Genomic DNA, 25,613 nt, shown 5'->3' on the forward strand with positions numbered 1-25,613 from the left:
CCTCATTAAACCTTAGTTCAAGCAATCAGGAGCAGCAGAAAAGTATTTCAAGCAGCCAGATGAATGTGGATTTTGTTTTTGCATTATTTTGACAGTGCCACATACCATTCTGAGTTTTTAGAAACTAGTTTTAAAAACAGCAGCTGGGTTGTCAAGAGCACAGTGTGAAATACCCTCAGTAATTTCCGCTTGGTTCAACTCTGAAAACCTCATTCTTTTTTAAAAACTTAAATCTCTTTTTGGAATACGTTACTATTAAACATTTGGCTAAAAGTTATTCCAATAAGCTCATGTGAGTGGTTGACAGATACTGCTCACATTCCTAAAACTGTATCTACAAGCATGCGAAACGACTGTATATTATGATTTTTTAAGAACTGTTTTCATGAAACAGCGCAAGACCCTAGCTATACTCAACATCAAAACTTTTGGTTCACTTCTTCGAATTAAAGAAGGAACGTACCCGAATAACTTATTTAATGGGACTTTTCAACCATAGTACTCTCACCTCAGTTCCATAAAATAACTTGTTTGCTTACCAGAAATAAGAACCCCTGGCCTTCTGATATGACTAGCACAAACAGTTCAGCACTACAAAGAGTATATTTACTTCTCCACGGATAATTTGGGGGGAGGCAAAAAGGGGTGGTTTTTGTGTTTGTGCAAGGATATGAACAAAAGATACCCATCCAAGGAAGGGTCAGTGCTTATCAAAGACCTTGACTGCCTAACAAGTGAAACCAATATTGGTGGGCCAAGACTCCAGTAGCATCTCAGGTGGCATTCCATAAAGCATAATGGGCTGCCACCAGAAGGAGAAAGCCAGCATGAAAACATGCACACTACATGCACAGAGTAACTGTCTACATGAACACGGTCCCCCTCTTTAGATATTGACCAGTGCAAGAAATATGAAAGTTGCCAGATTACTACAAAATTAACATTCAGTGGGCGACTGCACAGCAAGAAGATGTAAAAGTATGTAGGACTTTCATATAAACAAATACTATATGCTCCAGGAAAAAACATGCACATTAAGCTCTAAATAAAAATGCAGCATTTTAGAAGTGAAATTATTTTTCTTCGTTATAACAGCGTCTTGATTTTCAGATGTGCTGCCTTATGGTTTATGAGCAAAACAGGATGAGAAAGCAATACACGCAGTGATTTTTGTTGGGTTCTAAATCAATGTTGTATTTTTCTCTGTTCTAAAGGATACGCATGTGGAACAAAGCATATGGTGATAAAAAAATGGGTGCAATCCAATAATGACGACCTGTTCATGCATTTGAGTTCTCTTCCCTTTCCTCCCCTGCAGTTACTTAAGCCCCACCACAATCTGGGGGTTGGGGACCTTCTCTGCACACAAAGCTGCAGGGAAGGGAACAAATCTTGTCCCATTGTGTGACGCTGCATCTTACCCAGTATCAATAAGACTGGAAAAACTTCCTGTATGCCGGAGCTTTGTAAGAGCATCTCATGCCACACTGAGGTAACTGTCAATGAATTTAAACATTAAAAAACTCCCCTCCTGCTCTGTTCTATGCTCTTAACAAACAGGAAGCCACAAATGTGGCTGCCAAGGTAAACTGGATGCAATTCCAACAAAATGAGGCACACCCCCAATCCAAATAAATAATTGTATTCTGCATGGTTGTTGTTGTTTTAAAAAAGGAAAAGCCAGCATTTCCCCCATTCAGTAACATAGTAATGTGGACAGACTACCCTCTGCTAGATCAATAATGCTGCCACAACCACAAATCTTTAAGATGAGAAGAGACTTTAAAATCCCTCCGTCATATTCACATCCCTCTCACATCTGTATATGACTTCCTTGACAGCTGCATTTAGCCCCTCAGGAGGTTTCCTCTCTCTTCTCCTGGCTGTGCTCTTTGAAACAGAGTATACTTTAAAAGCCATTAAAAATGCTGCCCCCATCATTTCCCCCCACCCCTTTTCCCTATGGTTGGTGGAAGGAAGGAAGGAAGGAAGGAAGGAAGGAAGGAAGGAAGGAAGGAAGGAGTTGCCCTAGTGTAGGGTCCATACATGCAGGGGCGTACGAAGTGGGGGCGGGCTGCCCCAGGTGCCACTTGGGGTGTGTGTGTGACAAGATGGCCCCTGCCTCCCCCCCAGCTGTAGAGTGGCTGAGGGCACGTGCAGTCAGTATGGGTGCCACGCATGCGCACTCTGTACAGGATGCCGCACATGCGCAGTCTGTACAGGATGCCGCTTGCGCAGCAGCCCATATGGACGCCATGCGAGTGGCAACCCGTAAGGATTGTGCACGTGCGGCATCCCGTACGGACTGCGCACGTGCGGCACACCGTACGGAGTGCGCACACGCAGCAGCCCATACGGTCGCAGCACATGCGCAGTCCATACAGACGTAGCGCGTGCATCACTGGGCGGTTCGTCCCGCCCCAGGTGCTGGAGAGGGTTCCTTCTCCACTGCAAACAGGTACTAATGATACCAGTAAACAAAGTTAAAATGTTCATCTTACCTAAGTAAGGAATGCAAGGAGTCATCTTCAAGCTGTTTATATAGTTTCTAAGTCTCTTATAATTTTCTTCTTTACTCATTACATATTCCAGCTTCTCAAAAGTAGTTTTGTCCTTTCGGCTCAGTAGCTTTAGGGAGAGGGGGAAAACCAAAATATAGTTATTATGAAACCAATGGCTCCCCCCCCCCCAACAAGTTAACAATTATTTTGTACTATGCATAAGGAAATACTGTACTGAAAAGTTACAACTGTTTTATCATATACAATTTGAAAGCATTTTAATTGTGAAAAGTTCGGAGCCGTGCTATACTGTATATTAGTATAGTAGTTTGATGACGCAAGATTAGTACTTTGACAATACAGGGTTTCTTTTAAGCCTAAATAGTAGCCAGAGGTGGGGGAAAGAATGTTTTGTGCCTTCAGCTAATTGAATTAATTAAAGGATTAATTATCAAGCCTCAATATGAATTGCTCTAAGCAGCTAACAATACAGTCAAAGCAATGTGAGTTATAAAAAAAAAATCATCAGAAAATAGATGCATTAATAAATTGATATATTGTTGAGCTATCATAGCGGAACTTCATAGATGGCTAGTAAAAGCTAACACCACCAAGTCCAGTCACAATTTGTGGGCCTATGGTAATTTTTGGAACAACTATGCAGTTCAATTTACAGAGTGGTATTAATGTCTGAGATTAGAAGGGAAACTGTCAGCAGGACAAGGAAGGAAAAAGTATTTGACAACCGCAGACTAGAGGCTTGGGGGAACACACCAGAGGCTTGGGGGAACACACCAGAGCAGATTTAGGAAGACATGGACCATGGGTAGGCAAACTAAGGCCCGAGGTCTGGATCCGGCCCAATCGCCTTCTAAATCCGGCCCACAGATGGTCCGGGAATCAGCATGCTTTTACATGAGTAGAATGTGTCCTTTTATTTAAAATGCATCTCTGGGTTATTTGTGGGGCCTGCCTGGTGTTTTTACATGAATAGAATGTGTGCTTTTATTTAAAATGCATCTCTGGGTTATTTGTGGGGCACAGGAATTCGTTCATCCCCCCCCCCAAAAAAAATATAGTCTGGCCCCCCACAAGGTCTGAGGGACAGTGAACCGGCCCCTTGCTGAAAACGTTTCCTGACCCTTGACATGGGCAATGCTGAAAAGTGGAGATGGAAGATTGTCAAAAATCCTTTCCCTCTCCTGTCAGTAGGCAGTACTACTGGGCGTCACCCAATAACATTGCCGTTTCAAACCATCCTGAAAGCACAGACTCCATGAGAGTGAAAGAGTAACACACACACCTCAAAAAGAATTCTTATGTCGTACACACAGCCACTGAGTCAGTTATAGTTCTCACCTGGGATGATAAATGAACGTTTACAGAAGGATGCCAAATTACAGAACAGTTGAATGAATATTAACAGAAGGGGCACTGAATCACTCTCTAGGAGTCTACAGTGGTGCCTCGCAAGACGAAATTAATTCGTTCCGCAAGTCTTTTCGTCTTGCGAGTTTTTCATCTTGCGAAGCACGGTTTCCCATAGGAATGCATTGAAAATCAATCAATGCGTTCCTATGGAAACCGCCTTCAGACCAGGTCCGGGGACAGTCTGTCCCCCGACCTCTTCTGAAGGCTGGGGGGGGGGGGACAAGGGCTTTTCTTCCCACGCCCAGCATTTTAAAAAACCCCGGGACAGCAGAGGACTTCTCCGCTGTCCCGGGGTTTTTTAAAATGCTGGCGGGCGGCATTTTAAAATCGCCCCAGGACAGCGGAGGACTTCTCCGCTGTCCCGGGGCGATTTTAAAGCCCCCGGGAAGGCAGGCAGGCGGGGGGGGGGAGCAAAGACTTTTGCCCCCCCGCCGGCCTTCAGAAGAGGTCCAGGACCTCTTCTGAAGGCCGGCGGGGGGCGAAAGTCTTTGCTCCCCCCCGTCTGCCTTCAAAAGCCGTCCGGGATAGCGGGAAGCGCTTCCCTGCTATCCCGGACCGCTTTTAAAATGCTGGCGGTGGGAAGCAAAGCCTTTCGGCCCCCGCCGGCCTTCCTGGACCTCTTCTGAAGGCCGGAGGGGGGGGAAGGCTTTGCTCCCCACCGCCAGCATTTAAAAGAGGTCCCTGGAGATTTCGCTATGGGCTTTCTTCTTGCGAAGCAAGCCCATAGGGAAATTCGTCTTGCGAAGCAACTCGCAAACGGAAAACCCTTTCGTCTTGCGGGTTTTTCGTCTTGCGAGGCATTCGTCTTGCAGGGCACCACTGTATTTAACAGAGAACCAAAATAGACAAACACGAAGAAAGGGCGTTGATAATCTAAGCTTTCTGAGAGAGCAGAACATCTGTGCTTTCAGATCAAACCGTCAGGAATAAGTGAAGATGAACGGTCACTCATAAGGATAGACTTCAAAGGGAACTGAAGGGATTTAGGTAAGCTTATATTATGTGCAACACCAGGGCGCCAACTTGAATAAAATATTGTGGGGGCCCAGGTAAGCCTCACCCCACATAATCGACCATATGATGCCGTGTGTGCGCACACACACACACCATTTTAATGGGAATGCCCACCAACTTTGTGGAGGCCCAGCCCCCTCAAATATTTTATTGTGGGGGAGGCCGAAGTCCCCACGGCCCCTAGGAGTTGGCTCCTATGGTGAAACAAGTACCCTATGTGAAATCAACTATAGGCAGGCCCCATTTATGCGGGGTTTACATTCCAAGGCCCCGGACATGTGTCTGTATAGTTGAAACCCCCTTAAAAAGCTACAGACACCCCATCCTGCTCTTTTAGTGACATTTCAGTGACATTTTTATGACGTTTCTAGGTCCCTTCCAGATTCGGTGCCATGCCCGTATACACAGTTGCACACATACTGGACACCTGTAAATGGGGAGCTGCTGTAAACAGCCTCTCCTGGTATGCCCCACGGAGGACCTTACGGTCTGCAAATAACAACATCCTAAAGATTCCGGGCCCCAGAGAGATCAGACTGGCATCGATCAGAGCCAGGGCCTTTTCAGCCGTGGCCCCGGCCTGGTGGAACACTCTCTCACAAGAGACTAGGACCCTGCAGGATTTGACATCTTTCCGTAGGGCCTGCAAGACGGAGCTGTTCCGCCAGGCCTTTGGTCTGAGTTCAGTCTGACTCATTTTCTCCTTGTATAACAACCAGCACAAAGGAGGTTCCCAGCCCGCTCACAGGTGCTTATACTATCAGTGGAAACAGTTGGTAACTGCCTTCAATTTTAACCTGAAGATTGCCACTTGTCCAGTTTTATTTTTAATTTGTTTGAATTAATTGTGGGATGTATCTTAATTTATTGATCACTTGTTTTTATGCATTGTCTTACTTGTATGATGTTTGTCGCTCTGAACCTGGCTTTGGCCAAGGAGGGTGGGATATAAATAAAATATTATAATTATTATTATTATTAATCATTCTACTTCCACTGCACAAAACCCTAACTCAGTGTTAACACCCAAGTTCACTCACCGCCCAAGTTTTGGTCAACCTGAAGATGGGGGCACTTTGTAATCCAGACACCACAGCCATAAGAGCATGTAGATTATTCAACTCATAGAGTTTCTGAGAACAAAACAAAACAGAAGTTTAGTGTCTAGTACTGTAATGTATTGAGGTGGCCACAACTTAAATTATCAGCCTATTTTACAAAATAGCATCATGAACAAAAAACTGAAAAACGGAGAAAAATTATACCTCTCCAAATAATTATGATAAAGGTGTAATTGAAAAGCATACCTTCATGACTACGACCTAATAGATAAGCTTTGTGTGTGACCCTGGTCTGAAATAGACTAAACACTGGCCAATAAACCATAGTTAAGTCACCAATCCAAACACCCATGGGCAGTGATGTAGCATTCCTGACTTAGTCATATACTGGCCACTGGATGGAAAATAATCATTTATCTGCATCGTGTCCCAGAAAGTCTCCTTGCCACACCATACCCCAAACAAATGAATTAGCAATATTACACTTAACACCTTTTGATTGCTGTTTCAAAGTATAATCAGGAATCACCATCACTGAATATTGTTCAACTATTCCAGGTTCATATAACTAACAAGGCCACACATTTCCTTTAGTCATATGTTAATGGAGCCAAATATTTACTGAGCGTACTTGTAAACCTAGGTCTCCATCAACCCTGATAAAGGCTCCAGAACAAAAGATTCTTACCTTAGCTGTTTTAATATAGTGGCTCAGAACTTCAGCTCGTATTTTTAATGTCTGTGCATGAAGAATCTCTCTCACTACCCAAAAACTTACCTAAAAAAAAGAAAGTGGTAATAATACATATAAAAACAGAAAATAAAAAGTGGTATTGTTATAAGACTGGGGATTTTGACATTCTCATGTGTTTTCACATTATGAAAATTGATTTTCGTTAGCAGCCTAATTAGTTACCAGAAACATGCAAATTCATTCATTACTATGAGCATTTCTAAAGTTTTGCTGTTTAATCTAATTATATTAACAGGCTACATTTAACAAGAATTGCATAGTGAACCTACTAAGAAGATAAAACGTGTAACATGTATACATAGTACTAATACTCAAAAATATTAACTACTATAACTAATTCAAACTTAATACTACCATACCATGAAATTGATATTATATCAATTGATGAAATATCAATATCAATGAAATATCAATATCAATGAAATATCAATATCAATGAAATTGATATTATATCAATTTCAACCCCAATACAAATTTCAGTTTCAGTAAATGACTCCCCAAATGCCCGTCATCAACAATGGGAGGAAAGCTCCTCTTTGCATTCTGAAATAGCAGCTGTGTTGGGTGTGACCGATTCTCCTCAGGACTGCGGCAGGAGCAAAGGGCTAACCCCACTTTGCTGTGCTGCCTACAACGAACAGATGGCCTATCTTTATTCACCATACATAACCTACAAAGTAAAGGTAAGGGACCCCTGACCATTAGGTCCAGTCGTGACCGACTCTGGGGTTGCGGCGCTCATCTCGCTTTAATGGCCAAGGGAGCTGGCGTACAGCTTCCGGGTCATGTGGCCAGCATGACTAAGCCACTTCTGGCGAACCAGAGTAGTGCATGGAAACACCGTTTACCTTCCCGCTGGAGCGGTACCTATTTATCTACTTGCACTTTGTGCTTTCGAACTGCTAGGTCCCCGTCGCGGGGATTCGAACCACCAACCTTCTGATCGACAAGTCCTAGGCTCCGTGGTTTAACCCACAGCGCCACCCGCATCCCATACATAACCTAGCTACATATAATAGATTAAATAAAGGAATAAGTATTATTAATCAGTAGGCTATATTATATAAATCAGTAGGCTGACAAGGCTACACTGAATGTACAGGTAATACACCTCTGTAAACTGAAAATGATCCTAACCTGTGAATGCTGATCCATTATCCCCCCTTTCCCTTGTTTGTTTTACTTTGCTTTTTATTGTTAGTTATACAAACACAACACCCCCAATTCAATAAAGCAGTACTTTTTTCAGGGGGGCAGGGGAACACATACCCCTAAACATTTTGTGAATCTGTTTGGTCTCATTGCGGGGCAGTATTTCAATATGAGTACCCCTAAACATTTTTTTTAAGAAAAAAAGCACTGCAACAAAGTATTGGTATTAATAATAAAAATGGCACAAAGGCAAACTATATGGTGAGCATCACATCTAATTTGCCATTGACTTTTAGCCTTTACTGCCGGCACTGTGAATTTAAGGGAGAAAGAGGAATCAAGAACCTAGGAGGTTCTAAAACTCACATGCTGATTTGAGCAACAGCGAATTATTTGGACACATATTTCAGGTACACAGCATGTGGTGAGAAATAGTCTCGACACTGGAGTCTGCAACTTTTAGAGAATTGTAAAGTTTAGTTTCCAATAAAAGTAGGAATGTGTTTCTTGAGAAATTTAGCTGGATTTGTCACTCCAATCAAGTGTTTACCTAGTTTATCTCATAATGAAGTTGTAGAGCCTCACATTTGTTTATATATAATACAGCCATGGAATTCACCTCTCTTTAGTTCTGCATTGCTGTTGATGCCACAGAGACTCTGGAATTCCAAACCAAAACCCAAAGATTACCACTAGAATAATTTAAAGTTGGAAAGCTTTTCCAAAGCGTAAAAATTTATATAAGGGAGGCGTTTGTGCTTTAATGTACTGTTGAAAAGGAAAAAATGACAAGAGAGAAATATGTCTCTTATGGCTTTGGAACAGCAGCTAGACTCCAGTGACGAATGTAACAAACACACATGCACAATGGGACTCTGAACTTGCAATCATGCAATAACTGCTGCCTTCTTGCACACCTATCACTTCACGTGATTTGAAGGGCCTTTCTGAATAAATTGGTGATGTGTCATTGTTCTGGGTGGGTGGGAGTCATCCTGGGTGTGCACAGACTCTTGAGAATTTCTAGAGGCAATCTCAATGTCCAGGCCAGTACAGTGGCAGTACTGAGCAGGGCTGATATTTACGCTATATGAATAAGTCCTTTTGAGCACTGGAATCCCTGAACAAATAGACACTCCTGCTCACACATATTTTCTCAGCAGATATGTTCTATGTATTCTACAATTTTGGTTTTGGATTTAATATAAAGAGTCAAGAATTTCAGAATTCTGCATTAATTCCTGGAAAAAAATGAGATTCAGGGTGTTGTGAGAAGTCAGGCAATGGTACTTACATACGGAGCAACCCTGCTCCATTTCTGTCAGCAGAATCATAGGGGGCAACACAGCCCACCCTAAGCAGTCCACACTTATCTAATTAGTAAAAAAAAATGCATCTCCCTGCTACTCAAGCAGAAATACGGTCTGCACTTGGGACACTCTGCCCTGATTAGGTATTGACCATCACCTTTCCCCCCTAGGACTGTCCAGTCAGTGACAGGAAACTTGTATATTTTTTTATGTGCAGTGACAACCACACATAAAACTATTATTTTGGAGTACTCCTTCCATCCAGCCTAATCTTCAGTCCAATCACCTTTCATCTCGGGTATCCCCTACCCTGGAATCCAAATATTTAATTATCTTCCACCATGAAACAACACTGTTCTGCCTTCCTCAATCCAGCTGTTCTATGGTTCCATCTGTTCCACCCAGCCAGTCAATAGTTCAGCCTGCTGCTAGACCTCCATGGGATACTTCAAGACAGGCTGCTCCACCTTTAAATAGCCTGTTTCCATGCTTTCTTCCCCTTGTGTCATTATGTATTTCCTGTGTTATTTCCCACAGCTGGAATTAGGAATCTTGAGGGAATACAATCCCTTAAGAAAAATTCTCTATTCCAGCAACATATGAGTTGAGTTCTATGAAACCCAGGTTACTTGTTTGGGAACCACACAGAATTGACCTCAATTGTGACAAATGAAGCTTGGTGGGCCTTTGGGGCTCCCACTACATTGCTGGGCTATCTATGAATATCCTGGAAAACATTTTGTTATCTAGAACACCAGGTCCCCCTGGAACCGCCCCTTAACTCTGCTGATTCCAGATTCCTAATATCACTCCCCTGGAATAACACCCTCCAGCCCTGTAATGCTCCGACTCATTAAGTATAAGCAAACAAGTTAAGTATATGCCATTGGTCCAGGAAACATATGTAGCCTGTGCAAATGAGCTAACTCACTGCATTGGACAATTTTACGCTGCAAAGCCATTTTACTCGTCGATTGCCATTTTGACTTTGTACCTAAATGGACCATTTTTATTGACACCAAAATTGGGATTTGGTAGCTCTTGCTATTTACCGGTACCTCATTAGTTAAGTACAGTGCAATATCCTCCATAGCATGCTATCACGCTAAAGCAAAGATTTTATATATATATATATATAATGCCCCTGTACGTTTTATGCATCCTACATTGATTTGAAAACTTAACTGTGCAATATGGCATGAAAACTGAGAGGAACCAAATAAATGCTGCTGCCCATAATGCCAAATAGTAGTTATACGACAGAATTCAAATTGTATTCAAAAATTAAACGGCACCTAGCACAGCTGCTATAAGCAAGACCTGCTGCCTCCCTCCCTTGGAAACGACTTGCTTGCCCTGTTATATGTTAGTCCCCACTAATACGTATTACTTATTATCATTATCATTTATTAAATTTGTATACCACCCTTCATCCACAGATCTCAATTCGCAACATAAAAATTCAAGATAAAAAACACAAAATACAGAATAATAACAAGAACGAAAGCAAACCAATTACCCCCACACTCCATCAAAACTTCCTCTGTGTGCACCTGATTTTCAGAGGTAAGGTATACTCTGCTTCAGTGCCTGTACATCATGAAAACATTCTGTAATAAAAAGTTTAATCTGTTCGTCTCTGAAACTTCCTCATATAGTCACTGCGTGCAGCCCCTCAAGAACCATCCAGGAAGGCAGGAGGGTCCAGGTGGACAGAACTCCAGAACACTAGTCCATCTCTCCAAAGTTTTAAAACAATATCTATGCGGCCACAGAATCCAACTATAGCTGTTAAGTAAGCAACCTGTTCTTTCTGTAAAAAGGTGTGAAATCCACTTGAATATACAGCAATTGCTAGTGCGTAAAATCATTTATTTTCTACTTTTTGTTCACTTTTTTCTACTGGAATCACTCTCCTTCAAGACTATTTCTGAATATAAACAGTACAATGAATACCATCTTCCAATTTTCTTCCACTCTTCCGAAAAGTGTAACAGTATTCACATTTGGCAAGGATGGTAGTAGTAAATGGCTTACAGATGGCTTTTAGTAAGAGCATTCTGAATTTTAAAACTAGCAGGGGTATTGTGCAGTAGACTGTAGTATGTCAAGAGGGTTCTAGTATTTCCATGGCTAATTAGTTAACTACTTTCACATCTGTAGAAGCTGTGCTAAAGTGCATGAGTAACCTCTAAACTCAGATTTTGAAGTAGAGGAAGTAGGTGATGCAAATTGCAGTTTCTACATATATTGTACCTTTCACCTCCAGTTTGTGAAGAAAAGCCCCATTGTCTGGAATTAACTATGTTGTGTGAGAACTGCTGCTACAGTGGTGTCAATTATTTGTCTGAAAATCTATGTCTCATGGAATGTGCATATTCCAATACCCGACCCTGACTGTCTTTGCAGTGAGATGTAGCTATGAGAAGTTGTTCATACAGTGGTGCCCCGCAAGACGAATGCCTCGCAAAACGAAAAACGCGCAAGACGAAAGGGTTTTTTGGTTTTTGCGTCGCTTCGCAAGACAAATTTCCCTATGGGCTTGCTTCGCGAGACGAAAACGTCTTGCGAGTTTGTTCGCTTTTTTCCTAAAGCCGCTTGAAGAGGCGCAGTTGCGACGGACCATGCTTCACAAGACGAAAAACATCGCAAGACGAAAAGACTCGCAGAACGAATTAATTTCGTCTTGCGAGGCACCACTGTACCATTTTTTAAATAGATATTAAAAATAGACTGCACTTAGAATGAAAGGCACTAACGTATCAGCTCTAATAGACATAAAAAAGTCAGACCACTCTTGCAATAGATATGTTAACAATGAGTAACACAGAATATCTCTGAATGGCTTTAATTAATGCACACACACACACACACACACACACACCTTCTGCGGCAGATATTTTTCTAATTCGGTATTGTCTGCTAAAGTCAGGAACATAATTGTAATATTTTATTGTAATTCAGTAAAATTAGGAGCACTTCTGGCTCCTAATCCTCTCTCCACCTCTTTCAAGTTGCTTCCTCCTGTCCCTTCCATCCCAGAACAGTCACTGCTGCCATTGTTCACAACCCCTGCTCCTGTTCTTAAAAGACAAACCACCTGAAATAAGGCTGCAGGCCATTATTAGGGAACTCTTATTAAGTAGTGGCCCTCTGAGCCGTCCGTGCAAGGCGGAGAATGCAGTTCCTTATGGGACTGGCTACAGAGGGATACAGTCCTTGCTTCTCCGGCTATAGCTTGTGAAGAGGCCCTGTCCACAAGGCCCCCTTTGATGTATTCGTCATAGTATATGCTGCCAATAGTTCCTTGACTGGGTTTGAAACCACAGCAATTTTAGCAAAGATCCTGGCCCTGCCTCGAGCTGTAGAAGGAAACTTTGTATGAAGTACCATATATTTTCTGCAAAATGTCTTGTGTTTGTAGCCACCATGGTACATCTTGGTGAGTCCAGCATCACTAGAATACACTAGTATGAAGGTATGGCTGTGCGCAGCACAAACATGTGCCATTCAAACTGTCACTGAAGTTGTAGTTAGCACATGGAGCGTTTATACAGTGGTGCCTCGCAAGACGAAAAGAATCTGTTCCGCTAGTCTCTTCGTCTTGCGGTTTTTTCATCTTGCGAAGCAAGCCCATTAGCAGCTTAGCGGATTAGTGCTATTAGCGGCCTTAGCGGATCAGCTGATAAGCGGCTTAGCGGCTCAGCTGTTAAGCGGCTTAGCGGATCAGCTGATAAGCGACTTAGCAGCTTGGGAAAAAGGAGGGGAAAGGAAAAAAAACCCACAGGAACTCGCAAGACATTTTCGTCTTGCAAAGCAAGCCCATAGGAAATTCGTTTTGCAAAGCACCTCCAAAACGGAAAACCCTTTCGTCTAGCGGGTTTTCCGTCTTGCGAGGCATTCGTTTTGCGGGGCACCACTGTATTCTAGGTAGTGTTGTGCTGTAATTGGATGCTGAGACTTGCCATATCCCAGAGACTCCTGTGCCACCAAAGCATGGCCAGTGAAGCACGGGATAAACGAAACTGTAAATGAGCCCTTTGTTAGTTAATTAAAACATCAGCCTAGAGTAATAAAGGCACTGTGTGCTAGTAGCTAAATCCTGTAATGACTTATAGATCAGGTGCTAAAACCTAGGGGTGGTAAACTTGTAGAACTTCGTTCTCAGCTCTACCCTAATAGGGAAGCTTGAGAGGCCATGGTAAATGAGAAAACTAGACTAAACCCCAACTTTGGGAAAGTGTTAAAAAGATAAGCCCACTCATCTACCCCAGGGAGGTAACCCCCAGTTAACTCACCATCCTTTGCCCACTTCCTATTTAATCAACACCCTGGGTGTATAATGGGCATGCAGACCAAATGGTGAATTGCTTGCCTGATGCAAAGGTTGCAAGTGTTGCCTGTCATCTAGATAGCCTAGCAGAAGGGTCAGTGGTCATGATGCACGCTGACACGAATGACATGAGGAAATGTAGTTGCGAGGTCTTGGAAATGAAACAGGTTGCTAGGTAGGATGCTGAAAGCAAAGACCTTCAATGCAGCTTTCTCCAAAATGCTACCAATTCCATGGACAAGGCCAGCTTGACAGGCAAAGCTGTGTAGTCTCAATGCATGGATGAGACAGCGGAGCAGGGAGGAGGGGTTTGGCACTGCAGAACATTTTGGAACAACCTGGGCTTATAGAAAAGGGACAGAACCAGACTGGAACCAGACTGTTGGCACTGAAAATTAAAAAAGGGAGCAGAGCAGCTTCTAAACTAATTTTAAGGGTAGAGACACAGGAGCTGAAGAGGGTCTGTTTTGGAACAAACCTACCACTGGAGATGAAGATGAAAAAATAATAATGATAATTTAAATGGGTGGGTTAAAGAACCTCACAATGGGAGTGCAGGGATACAGGACAGTATTTTGGAGAGCTCAAAACATAGCAGGCTGAAAAGCTATGGTGCTCCATGAACCATACAGTGGGGTGACCTACATATACAAGTCCATACCTACACCCGAGACTACTGTTCAGGAATCCTAACAGTCTAGTTTAGAGAAAAGAAATGAAAAGGCCTTCATGTTTCTGATATTGTCAAACAGTTGGAGGCAGAAATTCTTGCTGATCTAATATAAAATGCTAGATCCCAATGCATCTTCTGCCCATTCCTTCAGCACACTCTCCAAACACGGTCAATTCAGGGATGTAAACAACAAGCTAGCTTAATAAGAATAAAGTTTCAAAACAGTTTTAAAAAAGCTAATTATCATACATGCAGCCAGAGAGGAAATCCAAAACACTATTCAGTCAAATACACAGCAACATTTAACAAAAGAAATAAGTTGCGTCTTTTAAAGCTTCATGTAAATGGAATGATTTGACGTACACAGCAAAGGTGCCACATGTAAACTGAAAACTTACATGGTTGAATCTTCTTGTAAAGGCAACTGCATTTGGTGCAGAACTGTATTTTTCTTTTTTATTCCAACCGCAGCTTGACAGTTCCTGGGTTAACAGTGAGAAATAGTTTAAGGCTGATGTAACTATTTACCCACATTTTGAAACAAGGTAGGAATTTCTTATTTTATCATCAGTTCAGTTAACACAGTACATCAAATAAAACACAAAAAAACACTTTCCCTAACAGTTGCCAATAAGACTGCAATTCTGATATATAAATGTGAGTTCTTTCCTCTTAATTCTATGAGCTCCAACTGAACTTTTTAATAAGTTACAACGGCAGGATAAGACCCTTCAAGCTTGCAAGGTAAAATAACATGGAGCAAGGTTTGGCTTGACACTTTCTCGTACAATTTTTTAATGGACTATTTAATGGGAAAATGCACCATTAAGTGCAGAGCTGACCACCTGGGACAGGAATAGCTACTGAGCTGTCACCTGGTCATGAATATTTAAATTTGTCCGTGTCCTTCAGCACTGCCCACTGATTTTTCCAGCTGTGAAATGCCAGAATTGATAACTGCATCTATTATGTCCAGTTGATGCATAACAGGAAAACAGTATTGTCAACAGCTTGATTCATACAAAACGGCGAAGTTTTGTTTGTGCTGAAACCTCAGAATCACACAACCCTCCCTCACTTCCTGATTTGATCAAACAATACTTTTCAGTTGCATCTACTGTAGATTGTGCCAATTGTGGTCTTTGCAAGCTGTCTACAGACCATAACTAGAAACCCACTTCAAACAAGTAAATTAAGGAGAGGATCCAAGCGTGCAAAAGTGGGAGGGGGAGGTATTCAAGCCCAAAGCTTCGGTAGAAGTGGCCAAAGTATGGGGAGCTGTTATATGTGAATCGAGACAATGAGCTACAACCTATGGACTACCAAGACAGGACACTTGATCACAATGGCATCATTTATACTTCCTTGCTATCTATCCCCCCGAAGAGATGTGTGTTTCAAAAAAAAAAAGGGGAGGGGGAAAAAATATTCTATAACGCAAAGTGTGTCTAAAACACACTACAAGAAAAGCCAAGAAAACTGATCACAATATCTACTTCTCTGCCTTCCAGGCTGTGAAATGATCTAAAGATCACCGTGAAGATGGATCTAGCACACAACAAGACTTAGTGGCCAGTACTGTGAATAATCACGCCCACTTTTACTCTCAACTGCATATTCCATATTTGTTATCCACAGCAGGGTATCAAACCAGTCAAACTGACTGGTCAAATATTGTTAAATAATTAAGCATTTCAATAATCAAAAAGGCTAATGCTAATCACCAAAATGTTTATTATGAAACAAAACATTTAAATTACAAATAAGGTTTTTCTTTTAGTTTTTCCCAGGGTTGGTCAACTTGCTGCATTATTGCCACTGGGAGTCTGTGGAAGTCCTGGACAGTTGTAGGAGAGCTTGTCGTTCTTGCTATGGCATTAAATCAAGCCTGCTTTTCTGTTTCCCTCCAGCACCATACTCAGTTTTAAAAACCAGCAAGAAGTTAATTGCAAATTACTTTAGAACAACACCCAGACATTGCTTTTTCAGCAGTGAACAGAATATGGCTGAAGTCCCTTCAGTCAAAAGATCCAATCAATTTAATAAAGGATGCCCCATGAATTTATTAATGCTTAGCATGGTTGGGAATGAATGCTACATTAACAGAAGCTGAAATATGGCTGCTAATTCTTGGTATTTTCATACTGGTATGACAATATTTTCTTAATCTGTCAGATTTTCAACAAATGGGCAGCTAACCCAAAGCACAAAAAGTGCTTAAAAGAAAATTGTCATATGGGCCATGTTTTCAATCACAATTAAAATAAAACTTGCCTAGACCTACCCAATAATAATAATAATAATAATAATAATAATAATAATTTATCATTTATACCCCGTCCATCTGGCTGGGCCTCCCCAGCCACTCTGGGCGGTTTCCATAAAAACCAAAAATACAGTAAAATATCACACGTTAAAAACTTCCCTGAACAGGGCTGCCTTAAGATGTCTTCTGAATGTCAGGTAGTGGTTTATCGCTTTGACATCTGCTGGGAGGGCGTTCCACAGGGTGGGCGCCACTACCGAGAAGGCCCTCTGCCTGGTTCCCTGTAGCTTTGCTTCTCGCAATGAGGGAACCGCCAGAAGGCCCTCGGCGCTGGACCTCAGCATCCGGGCAGAATGATGGGGGTGGAGACGCTCCTTCAGGTATACTGGACCGAGGCCGTTTAGGGCTTTCAAGGTCAGCACCAACACTTTGAATTGTGCTCGGAAACATACTGGGAGCCAATGTAGGTCTTTCAATTCACTGATGTTGTAAACCCAAAGCTACCTATCAGACTGGATATTGGCATGCACTGTTACTGTGAAGCTGACTGAATTATATTCCATCCCAAGATATTAACAGGGACATGAAGTGCTTGCACATTAAGTTAATAATCTCTTTCATATCTTACACTTCTAACATTTATTTTTAAAAATCCTTCTAAGCTTTGAATGTGATTCAAAATCAGCATCAAGTTAATAATTTTCAACATGCTAGCTTTAGCAGGCTTAAATTCCTTCAACGCCTTATTATGGCTTACAAGTCAAAGATGCAACATGTCCCCACAGAATAGAGGGTGTGGACTTCACCTGTAAAGACACCTCAAGAGTATAGGCTTGGTCTCACTCAGGAGCTCCTAAGTATCAAAAAAATACTTGCTAGGGAAGCGAAGCACTCTCCTTGCCACTGGACTAGCCCAGGCATAGGCAACCTCTGGCCCTCCAGATGTTTTGGACTACAATTCCCATCATCCCTGACCACTGGTCCTGTTAGCTAGGGATCATGGGAGTTGTAGGCCAAAACATCTGGAGGGCCAAAGGCTGCCTATGCCTGGTCTAGCCACTGCAAGTTCTGCATCAAGATCTAATTGCTGGCACTACCTGCAAGGAAACTACCAGCTTGGGGAGATGGGGGGTTTCTATGTGAAAGCTCCAGCCAAGATGTTCAGACAAGATACACTCTTTTTCTGGTTACTGCAAGTGCACTCTGCTTCCCTCTAGGTCCTACCTGCTGTTCCACATTTCCTGCTCTATATCCCTACAACGGCTTTTTAACACTATCCATTCTCTGGTCATTTTTTGTGTCTGCAATGCCAGACTGAACACAGGATTGCAGCACCTCACAGATTGTCCAGTGTTAGTTGGAAGACTATGTTAATGCATATGTATGTTGTTATGTACTGAAGTTCTCACCCTGAGCCAGCAGGGGGATACTATAGTTATGCAAATGAAGGATCGAAAGTGACGTTCAGTGATTGGACAGTTTGTATGCAAATGAAGGATCGGAAGTGACGTTCAGTGATTGGATAGTTTTAGAAAGTTGCAACAATTACGTTGTTCTGGAGATCTATATAAGCAGGCTGACCAAGCCCTTCAGTTCAGTTCTGTTCTGGCCTCGGAATAAAGAAGAGCTGTTTGGAGAACCTCTGTGTCGTCTGATATGTTCACCCACAACTTAACATATGTAAAGTTTATTTCGCAAAAGCAGATTTTATTAGTAAAAATGCTCTGGATGCCAAATACTGCTGATTTGATAAGTACGTTCTAAAATTAGGAAGTGATTAAGTATTTAGAGAGTGCAACAATAATTCCAAGATAAACAATTTTGCTCAGGACTAATTTTGTTAAAGGAGCAGTGTTCATTAATTTCAATGATAAAACATTAACAATTATTTTAAACCACCTCTATGATGTATTTTATATCTGCCAGGCTGTTACAATAACCCTTCTGTAATCTAGTGTGAAAGCAGTATTTACCAAACTGAGGTACAGTGTTAGTTCCTATAAGAAACTCCTTTTGGATGATGTTAATTTGATTTGGAGTGTGCTTAAAAAGGTACACACAATTAAGTATACCACAAATATTGCAAATCCTTAAAGTAAGGCAAGTTAAGGACATATTCAGGGAAAACAAAACAGCCTAGGCTGGACTTGTTATGTTAAGCAACTGCTCATTTCACAGCAGCTTGAAGGCCATCATTAAAGGATGCTTACGAAAGAACTGTATTTTCATCTCTAAACAGAATAGTTATTCATGCAGGACTAGCTTTATCAAACTGAACACCCCAAAAAAAACATATTTATTTAACCCACTTGTGCATGATTTCATTAGAGAAAGAGAGCAGAAGTCATTTTAAAATAAAACATGCATGCTAGTGAATGCAGTTTTTTTAAAAAAATAGTTTATAATTTTAGGAAATGCAACAAAATGGTTTAGAAATTCTTGCAAGACGACTGTACTTTGCTCTGATCCACAATTATTTCTCATTTAGAAACAACTACCTTCATGTCAGTGCTACTTTGCAGTCAGGACAGAAAATGTGCCTGTAAAAACAGTCCACAGAAAATGGAAGATGGAACTTGAGTGGAGTTCCACAAAGTGAATATATGCCTTTCTTCTCAATGAAAATGTGTGTGATTGTGGGTCTGACCATCCCTACATTTGTTTGAGCACCACCTGCTAATGGAGTGTGGCCGCTGAGAAGTTTTCCACCAGGATAATGCAGCCATGAGCCCAAAAAAGCTCCCCACTCCATCATAATCAAAAGTTTGGCCAAATATCCAATACTTTCCTACCCTGCTCCGAGCTTTCTTGCAAGCAGAGATGACTTGGGGGAGCATAATAATTAGTGGTCACCACAAATGATGGCTGGCTAATAACTTCAGTGTCCTTGTATCTGTAATCTTCCACGTTGTTATCACGGAATGTTTGGAACATGAATTAAATATTTCCTCAACATTCAAACTCACTCAGGAAAACTACAAAAACTAAAAAAAAAAAAAAATCTACCTGTCTCCGTAGAGGTTCAGTTCCATACAATCTATAAGAACAATAACTGAATAGCAAAAGTTTACTTCAATGTATCCTTTTCTTCCTTTGCCTACCAACCACTGGTCAACCAAATTACTTCAAATGACACCAATAGGTACCATTTAAAAATTATGTAACATGAAACACAAATTATTTGTACATGCATACACACACTGGCACACATATTTAGTTCCAGAATACATGCATGGGTTGACATAATAAGGAAATCTGGCTTGGATTTACAGTATTTAAAATCAAAAGGTTGTATAAGAAAAACTTACCTCGGGCTGAATAGCTTTAAATACAGGAATATCCATTAGTGTTATCTGGCCCTTTGAAAAAAGGTGATAAGGAAAGTAAGTGTTGTGTCCTTTTGAAATGAATGTTTGAAGATTGGGCCAGCTTTTTATTATTAAATACTAGAAAAATGGCCATCATAAAATGGTGTGCCCTCCCATTGTTCCTCGACCCTACAATGAGCCATCTCTGCTTCCTGTAAAAGAGAAAATCTACAGTGGCAGAGGCTTAGATCATGGGTAGGCAAACTAAGGCCCTGGGGCTGGATCAGGCCCAATTGCCTTCTAAATCTGTAGTCCCAAAACATCTGGAGGGCCAAGTTTGCCCATGCCTGATCTAGGAGGAGGTATCATTCCTATCAGGCGTGTCCTCCAGCAGAATCTGGCAAATCATGCTATTTATCAAGAAATGAGGTGCCGGAACTGAGTTCAGGTAAGTTCCAGCTAAAAAAAAAAAGCCCTGTATTTAATAAACATTAGGAGAGGAGAAGGTAGGTGTAGACAGGCGGAGAGAAAATTAAATAAGGCTGGACTCTTCTACAGTTACCTGGGAGTGACTCCTACTAAGCTTAATGGGGCTTCTGAGGAAACATTTAAAGGACTGGACTGCAAGACTATTAAACTAGCAAAACATTTACTTATTAATTACTTACCGCATATTCCTCGGGTGTAACCTTCAGAACATCAAATACCACTGCATCAAAACTTTTCTTCAGTTCAGCAGAACCTTTGTCACTTAATGACTCCGAGCTGCTACTCTTCTGAGAAAACAAAAATACAAAATTGAAAATGTTGAATGCATACCTGCTCAAAAGCCGAAAGAGAGGCCTTGGTAAATAAAAACACCTCAGCCTGGTGACTAAAGACTGACAGTGATGGCGCCAAGCATTTTTTCCTGGGGAGAGCATTCCACAAAGGGGGAGCACCACTAAAACATCCCATTTACCTAGACTGTACCAAATTTCAGAGGCACCCTTTCCGTGTTTAAAAAAAACAGTTTTAAAAGTTTCATGGTCCCTGCTAAAACACCCCAGCAAAGAACAAGAACTGATTGCCTATCAAAATACATTTTTCCTTCAAACTACACTGTTGTATACATGTATTATGCTCCTGCGGGACGTGGGTGGCGCTGTGGGTTAAAGCCTCAGCGCCTAGGGCTTGCCGATCGAAAGGTCGGCGGTTCGAATCCCCGCGGTGGGGTGCGCTCCCGTCTTTCGGTCCCAGCGCCTGCCAACCTAGCAGTTCGAAAGCACCCCCGGGTGCAAGTAGATAAATAGGGACCGCTTACTAGCGGGAAGGTAAACGGCGTTTCCGTGTGCAGCTCTGGCTCGCCAGAGCAGCGATGTCACGCTGGCCACGTGACCCGGAAGTGTCTCCGGACAGCGCTGGCCCCTAGCCTCTTAAGTGAGATGGGCGCACAACCCCAAAGTCTGTCAAGACTGGCCCGTACGGGCAGGGGTACCTTTACCTTTACTTTATTATGCTCCTGCATTTTTTTGAGGTGACTGTTGCTGACTCCTTACCTCTGAAGCAGTAGCTGCAATATTAACATTGCTGGGCTGCCCATTCATTAGGTCCATACTGTCCACACCATTGATTTACTGCCCTACATTTGCAGCGATGGCTTTACTGATTCATCTTCAGAGTCATTACTCCTGAAAGAAAATTTTAAAAGCAGCTCATGGTTCCATAAATAAATCAAGAAAGTCCGACAGATCATCCAAAGTGTAACATGGGACAGGGATGTTTGGCCAACTATGGGATTACAGAAGACTTCAATCAAGTAAATATACCATATTATGCAACTGATATTGTGATTCCCTTGCAATCCAGTTGACCCTTCAGAAGATTGTGGCAAGATATATGGATGATACACAACAGCAAATTAGAACTACCGTATTTTTCGCTCTATAAGACGCAGCAGACCATAAGATGCACCTAGTTTTTGGAGGAAGAAAACAAGAAAAAAAATATTCTGAATATTCTGAATCCCAAAAGCCAGAATAGCAGGAGGGATCGCTGCGCAGCGAAAACAGCGATCCCTCTTGCTGTTCTGGCTTCTGGGATAGCCGCGCAGCCTGCATTCACTCCATAAGACGCACACACATTTCCCCTTATTTTTTAGGAGGGAAAAAGTGAGTCTTATAGAGCCAAAAATATGGTAATTGGTTATTTCATGAGACAAAGTTCAATTCTGAGTGCACTATCAAATAGTGAAGTATTTGTGCCAAAATAGTCGAGGACCTGAATTCCATCTGTATAAATACTACATGTGCTTTTAATTTAAGACAGAAAATCTTAAAAGTCTCGGATGGTTCAGAAGAATTGCTACAGAGAAAGGGATAAGGGGGTAAGATCTTGTCCCTGCTTCTTGGTCTTTCTGCTCCCCTTCCTGCCTCATCCATGGAAAAGAGAGATTCTCTGCCCAGTGATAGCATGCAGCTGCCAGAGGGTTGGCCAAGAGGGAATGCAGCCTTTAGGCCTAAAAAAGGTTCCTCACCCCTGAATTAAATTAAACAAAACCTGAAGGTTCAATAACATATACATGCTTATAAAATTGGTTTGATAAAAGTTGTCATTCTTAAATTGCTTTGGGATGTTTTATGGAAAGAGATTCAAAAATAATTCTTGCAACTCTAATGTCATTCCAACTGTGAATGAATGGTTACCCTGTGGACTGGTTGGCTTTTGTCTTATTTTTCCAGATTTATATTAAATGCATATAGTCTCCAGTTTACATTCTGAAAAATAGGGGTTGTGAACCAGTGGAGATGGCCAATCCTCGGTGGATCACTTTGATAGGTGAACAGAGCCAGCCACCTAACGGTCATGATACTAGGTGACTGCAATTTCAAAGAAAAAAAATCAGGAGCCAGCTGCACTCCTGATTCTTCCTTTGACGTTTCAAAAATTATTCCATTGCAGCACCAGCTTTAATTTGGAAGCAGTACTACACCAAATCCAAACAGTGACAAATTTAACTTGTGGCTGCAAAAACCAACAACATCCCTTTGCAACTATAGCTTGAATCTGGCACTTGAAGCCACAATTATACTTATCCCATATGCCTGATGTCGTACGACATTAGGTGTTGAACAAGTAGGTGTGTTTTCCACCAAATAGTCTCATGGCCAAATGGAGAGGCCTGGTATGCCTAACTAGCTGTGGGGGTCACAGGTTTCCAACCACTGTTGAAAATAATCGTTTTAATGCACACACAATCAGCATTCTCCCATGATACAGCTCTTGCTAGACCAGTGTTTTTCAACCTTTTTTGGGCAAAGGCACACTTGTTTCATGAAAAAAATCCCAAGGCACACCACCATTAGAAAATGTTTAATATTTTTTTCTTTAATGGCAAACAAAAACGTTGCGGACCGTTCTCTGCTCAGCAGGGATCGATCTGCTGATCCCCACTGAGCCGGCGGATGACAGCTCCGTCTCCGCACTGTGTGCGGAGAGGGAGATGTTAGAGCCCCGCTGCTCTCTATGGGGAATCGGATGAGAGCAGACCGCCTGTCTGCTCTCATCCGATCCCATCCGATCTGATCCCCACTCAGGACAGATGGAAAATAGGGTGGACACAGTCCGGCGCCCGCCTAGTTGGCGAAAATTTGACATTTTTTTTTAAAAAAAATGTCTTTTGAATTTTCCCCACGGCAACATCTCGCGGCACACTAGTGTGCCGCGGAACAGTGGTTGAAAAACACTGTGCTAGACTACCGTTTTAGTCTGAAGATGTGGGAACACCTGAGTGCTCCCCATATAACATAATTTCTGATGAGGAACACCGTCATCCAAAGAGAGGCCTTATTTTATTATTTAACAAATTTTATATACTGCTTCATTTATATACTGCTTCATTTATATACTGCTTCACCTCTAACAGACTGTGGTTAATTTTAACTATGGTTTGTTTGAAATAAGAAAACTTGGAGCCCACAGGTTTCATAAGATTCTATCTTAAATTATGTATGTTTTGTTGCTGCTTGAAACAGTGTATCTTAGGCTGCAATGCTACAATTATGGCATGGCCCTTCCCAAAAAATGGCTGCCAAACTTCTTCTTCTGTTCTCAAATGGGGAAATTAGTAAAATAAATAAATAAATCATATATTCCGACAGACATTTGGCAGCTGCTGACTCTCATTTTATGTGCACAATTAAACTGTATTGAAGCACATGTATGATATATTAAGTTGTAGTCTCATTACAATGCTGGTTGTTGCTTTGAATAGGATTTTCTTTGGCAGGAAAGCAGTTTGTGATGTAAATAAATAGCTTTAAAGAGATCGAAATAAAGGAATACATTAGCTTGATTATCACCAATTGCTTAGCTAATCGGAGACTATTAATGCATTAAGCTGTTTATTTTAAGAGTGCTGCTTGTTTTCATCAGTTTACAGAATGCATATTCATGCTGCTGTTTAGCCAACGTCATTTTAAAATGAGAATGTAAGACTTTGATAACTGCAGATTTACAAAAATATTTGGTCTGCCTTCTACTTGATGCATTGCTGCCCCCTTGTGGTGAGAACAAATCCCAACAAACTTATATTGGTCCTATTTCATAGTGATTTTCTGTGTAATTATTTTTAATCAGATATTGGTCCCATTCATATTATTAAATTTGATCTTATTATGCTGAGATTTGTATGCAGCCCTTTGTTTCTTCCTTCATGGAATGAAGCAATCAAAGCAAGTAATCTCTAATTAAACAGCTTCCCATTTCATTCAAACAAGGAAACTATGGCTGCCACATTCAGAACAAGCTAGGATATTTACGGTAACTACCTTCAGACTCTATGGTTTAATATACTGACTTGTTCCAAAACCAAAAAGCAAAGTTTCCTTGTTTAGAGGAAATGGGGGGGGGTGCCTCAATCTAAGCATGTTTAAGGAGATTCACATTAGGGCGGACAAACAAAACTCACTTCACTTATATTGGTGGGGTCTGAACTGACAATGGCAGTGACAGACCAAGAAGGAGATCCTGTGGACACTGTTCTCCAAACCCTCTGGAGCAGATTTTGAGGCTGTGCGGGGGGTTGCAGGGAGCAGGTGGGACGGTTACGCTGTGCAAGGGCAAGACTCTTGGGCACACAGAACAGCAGCATTCTGGGCCAGAGGAGCTAGGACAGCAGTCGCCAACCTCAGAAGACACCAAGGTGGCTGTGAAAGGTACAGTGCACAGAATGATTCCTGCCACTCCCCAGAGGAGAAAGAGACAGGAGGAGATGGACTTGGAGGAGTCTTTTCCCGTTCTTGAGCTAACCCCTTCAGATCCAAGGCTAATGAGCCTGAATAAGTATGCTGATAACCCACTTGCTACCTTCCATGGAGATGATATCAGAGAAAGGGAATGAACTCTGGAGAAGTCAAGCTGAAAGGAAAGTGTCAGGGAACTGCCATCGGAGCTAGGGGCGGAGGCAAGGCTCCAAAGCGATGCTGGAGAAGGGCCCAGCAGGGAGAGAGGCAGCTCATCGGCTGGGGAAGGAAATCAGCGTAACACCAGGGATAAAGGGGGGCAGATGGGGGAATCGGCGAGGGGGCTCCAGGACTCCTCACCGGAGACCAGCGGAGAGAGCACGGGTCCTCTGCTGCCCACACCCACCCTGCGCAGAAGACTTCCGCGCAGGGAGAGTAGGCGGAGACTTGGCGTCAAAGAACTTCTTTGCTGGAAGAAGTTCAAGAAACGCCCACTGATGGATTCTGCTAGCGACTGAAACAGCCACGAAGTGAAGGGCTGTCCAGACAGAAAAGGTTTAACCAGGCAACCTAGCCAGGAGTGGCGGC

At 42.1% G+C, this 25,613-nt stretch overlaps 1 protein-coding gene across 2 annotated transcripts in view; it reads right to left on the bottom strand.

Annotated features, from left to right (window-relative positions):
* RALGPS2 (Ral GEF with PH domain and SH3 binding motif 2) overlaps window positions 1-25,613 on the bottom strand; it is a 101,354-nt gene that overhangs the window by 57,322 nt on the left and 18,419 nt on the right. For both annotated transcript variants that reach the window (XM_081915109.1, XM_081915110.1), the window contains exons 2-8: window positions 21,342-21,473; window positions 20,472-20,579; window positions 19,804-19,854; window positions 14,628-14,711; window positions 6,696-6,785; window positions 5,987-6,079; window positions 2,502-2,628 (exon numbers count right to left, since the gene is read on the bottom strand). In XM_081915109.1, coding sequence (XP_081771235.1) covers window positions 2,502-2,628; window positions 5,987-6,079; window positions 6,696-6,785; window positions 14,628-14,711; window positions 19,804-19,854; window positions 20,472-20,579; window positions 21,342-21,398 — 610 coding nt within the window. In that variant the 5' untranslated portion in view covers window positions 21,399-21,473. The remainder of the gene's footprint in view (window positions 1-2,501; window positions 2,629-5,986; window positions 6,080-6,695; window positions 6,786-14,627; window positions 14,712-19,803; window positions 19,855-20,471; window positions 20,580-21,341; window positions 21,474-25,613) is intronic.

This window comes from Podarcis melisellensis (assembly GCF_964234715.1).
Source record: "Podarcis melisellensis genome assembly, chromosome: 6".
Lineage (NCBI taxonomy): Eukaryota > Metazoa > Chordata > Lepidosauria > Squamata > Lacertidae > Podarcis > Podarcis melisellensis.